This window comes from Camellia sinensis, chromosome 11 (genome assembly GCF_055761805.1).
Source record: "Camellia sinensis isolate YWXY chromosome 11, ASM5576180v1, whole genome shotgun sequence".
Taxonomy (NCBI): Eukaryota; Viridiplantae; Streptophyta; class Magnoliopsida; order Ericales; family Theaceae; genus Camellia; species Camellia sinensis.
In genome coordinates this window covers 133,148,246-133,156,613 of record NC_138971.1, presented here as the reverse complement: position 1 = coordinate 133,156,613, position 8,368 = coordinate 133,148,246, and the positions used below count along the sequence as shown (strand labels likewise).

Genomic DNA, 8,368 nt, shown 5'->3' with positions numbered 1-8,368 from the left:
AATCAATATTTTAATATTTAAATATGTTATGATTTTTTTAATTTTTTGAATATTTTTAAATATTTTAATTTTTTAAATTTTAAAATATTTTATAAAAATAAATTCAAACTCTATTTTTTAAAATTATTTTTAAATATTTTAATTTTTTTGTTATGTATTTGGTTACGATTTGAGTGTAGAGTTGTGAAAGTAGTATGGAGTTTCGAGTTATGTGTTTGGTTATGAGTTTTAAAAATAATTTCTTAATTGAGTTTTGCTTTATGTGTTTGGTTACGATTTGAGTGTAGAGTTGTTTTTAAATCTAAAATATTAAAATTTTAAATTATTTAAATTTTTTGAATATTTAAATTATTTAAATTTTTACGATTTAAATTTTTTGAATATTTATTTTAATTTTTTACTTATTAAATTTTGTGTGATGCACCAATAAATCCCAATTTATCAACTTATACACTGTTTAGTCCCAAATGTTATCTTATGAACCGAACGGTCCTATTATATTGGAAATGACTATTGAGGGCATATACGTTGTGGACGGCACTGGTAAGACTAATGGGCAACATTGGTAATTTAGTAATGTGAAATTACGGAGATAGGCAAGCAGTTTGGTATGCTGTTACATTAGATGTTCTTGATTCGGCGGTGCTGCGGTACGATTTGAAGGAAAGATTTGGGGTTTTCAAAAGGAAATCAACATCAGAAAACAGAAGGCGAATCTGTTTGGGCCAAGGTTTCTACATTACAGAAACCCTAAAATTGAAATAAGCTGTGAACGTTGTGGTGGTGACGGTCAGTGGGAAGCCATTGTTGTTGAAGCGTAGGGACGTCGTATAGTTCGATATCAGTCTGCACTTGCGATAAGGATTGGAAGACGGTGTTACGTGAGGGGACGGTTGAGAATGACCAAAAAAAGTGGAGGTATGTTATTTTTGGCCGTTTTGTTTTGGTTTTTTTGATGTTGTTTTCTTTGATACGGAGAACATTGTTGTAGGGTTGTAATATTGCTGTCGTTGTTTTGTTTTATGAGAGGAGTTGTGGTTGATGATAGGGTTTAAGTTCGATATTTATGTTTGGAATTAGGTGTGGGTCCGTGGTTGTGGGGATGTTATGTTGGGTTTCATGACCTTGTTGGGTACGATGTTGGGGATGATGTTATGTCGGGGTGGCCAATGTCTCTATGTTCATGATGTTGTTCATTATTGCAATGTCATGTTGTGGTATGTACGTTTTTGGTGTGCCATTAATGGCTGTTGGACTGAGATGTTTAATGTTTCTGGGTTTGTGATGTTATTTGTCGTAGCAATGTGATGTTGTGTAATGTTAATATGTTTATTATGTTTTCATGGTGTTGGTGGTCGCATTGGGTGAATAGATGTTACTGATGTTAATGTTTTAATTATGTGTCTATGATGTTGTTGTTTGTTGTAAGGGTATAGTGTAGAATGTTAATGTTTCAATGTTGTTGCAATGATGTTGTTGATTGTATTGGTTGCCAATGTTAACGTGTATGTATTCATGATGTTGTTGGTTGAGGCAATGTCATATCGTTGTGCTTTTTTTTTTTGGTTCTACAATTCTGGGTTTTTTGGCGCGATGTGTAATGTCTCTGTTTCGTTGATGCTCTGCACTTTAGCACTGTGCCTTTGTAATGCTAAGGTTTCAATTATGTGTTGGTGATGTTGTTTGGTAAATTGGGCCTATGATGTTAATGTCTCCAATGTCATGATGTTGTTGATGGAGGCAGTGTGACTTTGGGATGGTCGGTACGTTGTTGGGTATGTTGTTATGTTTGGTGAACATTGTTAATGTGTAACTGTTCATGCTGTTGTAGATTATGTGTATGTCGTAGTGTGGAATGTATGTGTTACATTATGAGACACTGCTGTGTTTATTTTTCTGATTGGTGTTTATTATGTGTGCAGGGGTGATTTTGAGGCAGTCACCACGGAAAAGAAGTGCTGGTGTGTCGCGTGACGTGGGCGATTCTAATTTCACATCAGAACCAGTTGTTGTGATAAAACAGGGGAAGATACCATTCAAGGGAAAAAAAGAAGATGCCCATGTTAAGGAAAAAGTTGTAGTCGACACTTCCCGCCTGGCGTATCATTCGAATATAAACGGGGTTATCAAAACAGTGCTAGAAATACATTTCACAGCAGGCCATGAGCGACAACTGCGAAGAACATCGTTTTGGTCGATGATTAATTCCATCCGCAAACACAACTTGTCGCCGAATGCTTACAAGAAATGCGATGAGACAGTGTTCCACATACTGCAGACGTACAATCCTAAAAATGAAAAATTCTATATCGGGGGGAAAGGCGTTCCATTGTGTCGAAGTGATGTCCGACTTGTTTTTGGCATTCAGTGCGGCGTGGACCAGCTTGATTTAGCTCATGGGTCGAGGCCACCATCAGATTTCATTCAGCGTCGTTGCAACATTGTGGGGAGGATATCGTGCAAAAAAATTAAAGAACTATTGGATGTTGCACTTCAGGGAAATAGTCTTCATGACAAGGAAGATGTCGCGAAGCTACTGTCGTTATATATTTGTGCGAAACTGTTTTTTACAATGACCGGAGAGTCTATCGGGTGGGCGTTCGTCCGAGTTATTGACAAACTAAGTACAATACAGTTGTATGATTGGGCTGCTGCAATACGAGGCGTGTTAATTGCATCACTGAACGATTTTCATGATAGGCCGGAAAGGGTAACCGGATGTGTTGTCGTATTACTCGTAAGTGTTATTTTTTGTAATGTACTATTTATATAGGAACTGGCATGTTTGGATTTGTTTGTTAGCATGTAATGTTAATGAATGTGTTTGCGAATGTCCAGCAGTTTTTTATTTGTGAACACACCAACCTGATCGAGGTAGAACGGCACAGTGTGCTGCCAAGGTTTTGCAGATGGAATATTGCGAATTTGACGACGAAAATGAAAGGGGTCGACTTGGGTAGCGGAAGACGGTTTGAGGTATGACATGGGAGGCTGAGTTGTATGGTTTTAGTGGGTGGTGCGTGTTGGAGTTGCTAACAATTTTGTAATGTGTTTTGGCAGGTAAGGTGCGGTAAACTGGAGGCCGCAATTCTTGAACGGTACAAAATAGGTACGACATTGTTAAGTGGTGAATGTATGAGGGCAGAAGGCAAAGTGCTCGATGTACAGCCAGTGTCGGTGCATGTCGGTGTGCCACGTGACGTTGTCGGTGCTGAAGTTGTAGAGCCAAGTTTGAACTGTTGGCAAATGAACTCATCTGCAGTGGTCCATGTTGAGAAAGGCAGAATGACTGACGAGGCAGACACATACGATGGAGGCAGCAAGTGTGTTACGAAGCATGGATTGAGGGCGGTTGTAGGAGGTGAAGGGTGGCCAGTATTGTTCCCAGATCTGCTGGATTTGTCAACTATGTAACCAGCTAAGGATGTAGATATAGCAGGAGGCAGTGGTAGCAATAAAAAAAAATGAAGCCCTTGACAGAGTAGCAGAGTTGGAGGAAGAATTGAGGCTGAAATCGGAACGTGTGCATGAACTTGAATGTAAGGTTACGAGCATGGATCGCGCACTTGGTTCACAAGCTGCGAATTTGTGTATGGGGTTCGAAACTGCCATCAGTGTAAAGGATGCCGAAATTGCACGTTTGAATGCCCTAGTGTCGGAGATGAAAACAACATTAGCACGTTTGGAGGACCAGGTTGATGAGTACGAGGCGCACGAGGTAACACAGCTGGTTAGGAACACAACTAAAAGTCATGGGACGTCGACAGACCAACAAGGTGGAAATCAAACGGATGGTCCGGTGAATAACATGGGCAATGTCGTAGGCAACAGTTCCGAATTGAACGATGCAAGCGTAGTTGATGTTGATGTAGGTAATACCTTAGGTGGTGGACAGAACATAATAGTAGGGAGCAAGGATGGAGTTGTAAACCAGGGGTCGACATTATGTGCCGGGGTATGGACTCCAGTGGAGGTAAAAAGTAAATGCAATTCTGCTGGCACAGGTAATGCAGCAACATTAGAGAACAATTCGAACAGTAAACATGTTCTTGATCGGCTAGACAGTGAGGTGGTGGACATGATAATAGACTTTGTGAATCTGGGGGAACCGAACATCACATCATTGGTGTGGCGTGTGAAGAGCAAAGCTAGGCGGGAGTGGAAGCTACAGGATTACGAGTTTCCTGGGTTGGTGAAGCGTTGCAAACAGACAAATGATGAGGGCAACATAGCCAGAATCACAAATGAGGATGTACTTCACATTGAAGATGATGATAGAGAGCGTAAAACATGGGCCGGATTTGGAATGAAAAATCGGTATCCTATTTGGAAATTGTTGGCTGAAGAAGAACAGAAACTGTTACAGGTGGTGTACATATTTGAAGGGGACGGGTAACGTACTAATTTCGTATTTTAGTTGTTCTGTTTTTATGTGACATTAAAAAATTACATTTGAATTGTACTTATGTGATTGTGATTTGGTGTAGGGCTGTTATATGGAGTGCAGCAGAGTATGGTGTGCACGTTAATTTCAAAGACATCCAGTCGCTCGTACAAGGGGGGGCGACTGCCGGTAATGTAAGTATGAGTGATATTGTCGATGTGAGAACGTCATCAGTGAAGCCATTTTGTTGGCTTAATTGTTTTTTTAAAAAAGGGTTAGGAGGATCATTTTGTATGGCTAATGTGTTTGGAACATGTGAATAATTTGTGTTGGCAGGTTATTGACGCATATGCTGGAATTTTAAAAAGTGCACAGAACGTAGCGGCTGTTAATTGTGCTAATTTCAGCAAATCGTACTTCCACAGCAGTGTGTGTTCGGTATGTATATGGTATTATGAGTAGTGTCACGTTGTCGGATAGTGTGGATTTATTTTTTCCCCACAGCTGGGCAGTCAAGTTGTGGGCTTGTAATTGGTTTGCTTTTTTTTTTGTAGGGTATGATGAGGAATCGAAGCATAACGTCGAAAGACAGTTACCTGAACGTGCACGTGACTGCTGTATCTGGATACAGATACGTCCATTACCCTATATACCATGCGAATCATTGGACGACCATGGTGTACGATTCAGATTCGGGGACATGGACACACTACAATTCAATCAAAACACGTAAAGGAAGCCGAGATGATCATTTTGCTGAGGCGGTGAAAGTGGTAAGTACGAGTGAGTGGTTATTACATATATGTGTTTGGTTGTGCGTGTGTTGCATATAGGGTGATAGGGTGTATGTAGTGTGACTGATTGGGTGTGTTACCTAACACAGAAACAGTGGGTCGTTGATTACGCAAAGCGGATACAAGGGAAAGTGCAAACCATTGCGGGTGTCACAGCGGAGAATATCGACGGGCCATTGGAGGCTTTGGGTGATTGTCCCCAACAACAACCGGAATCGTAATTTTAAATTTGAACTCCGGCTTAAATTTGTTCCAGGTTCTGTTAAGTTATGTTTTTGGTTTGATCGTGTTGATTAAACTGTTAACTTATTTGTAATTGGCAGTCCGGATTGCGCTGTTATGGTATGCTTCATCATGTGGCAGTACACGAATAACGTGGAGGTCGAAGGTTCGATGGATGGGATGACAGCCACCGCGTTCAGAGCAGAAATGGTTAAGGCATTCTTCAACAATCCACATAGAGGGCTCCGGAATCGGCCTGTGCCCTAAAAGATTTGCTGGAACACATATATTAGCTTTGATTTTTGTTTTTGTTTTTTTTTGTTGAACATAGAAATGTCTTGTTCATATGGTACTGATTTTTTGATGTTCCATTAGCTGCGTGTCTGTGACTGGATAAACACAAAATACCTTACATCAACATTGAAAAACATGGGCAAAACTGGGAGTGTTTTTTTGGCTGGGTTAGTAAATGTTAATGATTTTTGGACGTGTCGTTTAATTGTGTTTGTGAATGATGTTAGTTACGGGTTTGACATATTATAATGTGTAGGTGTGTATTGTGTTTATGTACGGGATGTTGTTAAACCCAGAAATTTACCAAGAGCAGGGTACATTCAAGTTGAAACGTTTGTTTTGGAAAATGTGTAAAATGTTTGTCCTAGGTTACTTCCGGGTTCGCAGCGTTGTCATTGTGTTTAGGTAGGGTGTTGGTGTTAAACGCAACAATTGAACTACAGGATGGGACATTGTAGTTGAAACGTTTGTGTTTGAAAATGTGTGTAATTGTCTGCTGTCAAAATTTATTTGGGAAACATGTTAATTGTTACCTTAATGCATAATACATTAAATTTATGTTTCTAACATATTCATGTATCAGAATTGGGTGTAGTAGGAAATGCACATCAGACAGCGTTGGTAGTGCTGAGGAAAGAAAATTGATTTGGATAATGTGGTTTTTGAAAATTTAATTGAAATGTTAAATGTAGTGGCAGGTGGTAGGGCAGAATACGTTTGTGAAAATGGGGTGAAATGTGAAAGTAAACCCACATGTGCGACACATATGCAGTTATAACGTAATGGAAAACGTTGTGAAGTCTGAACTTAAATCAACGGAAAGTAAAATGTTGAATTAAAAAGACACATTGTTTGAAGTTCAATGAATTGGGAAAAATTGAAAAAAAAAACTGGAAATAAATTTGCTGTAACATGATCAAATAGGTTCCTTGCATGTTTTCCTATTGTGGTTGCCTATTTTCCCACACCGACCACAACGGATCCGTTGCACAACCTCGCCCTTTGATGGAATTCGTTTACGTTTCGGCTTGCCAGGCGGACGTTTCACCTTTGGGGGCGTTATCATAAAATCATTGGGCGAAAATGCCGGCTTCTCAACAGTTGGAATGAGGCAAATTGTTCTACTGTACGAAGCTTGAAATTTGTCAATACGATAGTACGTTTCAATAGAATCGTATATATTCTGTCCACTATTACGGAAAGCGACAACAACATGAGAACACAGAAACCCATTCAGCTGCCACTGGAAACATGAACATGATCGCCTTGCCACATCAACCAAAACAGAGGGTTGACTATGCACCTCATAAACATTGTCATCAGCCTGACTAACACTCCACCCCGTGCTGTCATTATACGCCATTACCAATTTCTTCTCCATTTTTGGGAATAACACGTCGGTCCACTCCCTTGCCTTGACTCTACGCTCTGCCATTTGTTCCATTATTTGACCCCTAACCATGTCGACCAACCTAGTAATCGGAAGATGACGCGCCTCCTGTATCTAGTTGTTAAAAGATTCAGCTGCACTCGACCACATCTCACCGTAACGTTGCCCCCTGCAAGAGAATAATAACATTAAACACAAAGTTTTTAGTAAAACAACAAACTAGTAAGCATGTTAGCGTATGTAAGAAATTGGGAAAAAATGAACCCAGTAACGTAATACGTAGAACGGGTGCAATCAAGCTTACATGAAATATGCATTAGCCCAATGGGATGGATGCAAGTCTTTCAAGAAGTTGTCAACCACAACGAGGCTACACTCTTTTAACACCTTTATTTTCTGATTATAAGATGGTATTGTAAGGGCATAAGCACATTCTCGGAGCTTCTGCATTAACCCAACCTTACGAGATGCATTAACGTATTTCATTCGGTCTCTCAAATTCATTTGAAGATGTAGCAAACAAAATGCGTGATGTGCTGAAGGGAATAGAATTGGCATAGATTGTAAGAGCCCCGCGTGACGATCCGAAATGAACGTCAACGTACGATCGTCACCCACGACTTCTTTAAGATTCTGTAAAAACTATTCCCAATTTTGTTGATTTTCAGAATCAACAATTGCGAAGGCCACCGGAAACAAGCCTGCGAAGAGTACATATATATGTAATTGATTCATTAAAAACAATCGGAACTGAAATGTGACAAATTTTTCTGTTAGCAAAGAATTAAGCAAAAAAATTGATACGTCACCTTTATTGCCATCTTTCGCGGTAGCAGCTAACAAATTCCCCTTGAATCTGCCTTTCAGAAACGTGCCATCCAAAAAAAGTAACGGCCGACAATGGTTGAACCCATCTATACATGCATGGAAGGATATAAAATACCGAACGAACCTCCCAGTTTGTTGGTGAAATTCAAGGTTAATGTAACTGTTTGGGTTCTTTTCCATAACGGAATCACTATACCACCTAAGTTGGTCGAATGACATAGCATGATCTCCATAGACTTCACCTCTTGCTTTCTCAACCCTTAACCACGCCACTCGGTAACTAATATCCAAACCGTAGTCATTTTTCATATCGAAAACAATGTCCGTAAGACGCGTCAGTGGCTTAGCACGCACCCGATCTGCGACAACGCTTGAAACCAAATCGGACCCCGTACGTGGGTTTGTATGTGTTCGAATAGCAGCTCCACAATTGTGCACACTATCCAACTTCTTAAC

The 8,368-nt window shown here is 39.9% G+C and overlaps 1 protein-coding gene across 1 annotated transcript; it reads right to left on the bottom strand.

Moving 5' to 3' along the window:
• Positions 1-6,610: 6,610 nt before the first annotated feature.
• Positions 6,611-7,129, bottom strand: LOC145802637 (uncharacterized). Its single transcript, XM_082895394.1, has one exon. The coding sequence runs from the start codon at positions 7,127-7,129 to the stop codon at positions 6,611-6,613; it is 519 nt and encodes a 172-aa protein (XP_082751520.1).
• Between the last annotated feature and the right edge of the window lie 1,239 nt (positions 7,130-8,368).

What these genes read in the sequence shown, in the direction of transcription:
- LOC145802637 (XM_082895394.1), bottom strand. Translation starts at nt 7,129, where the DNA reads ATGGCAGAGCGTAGAGTCAAGGCAAGGGAGTGGACCGACGTGTTATTC.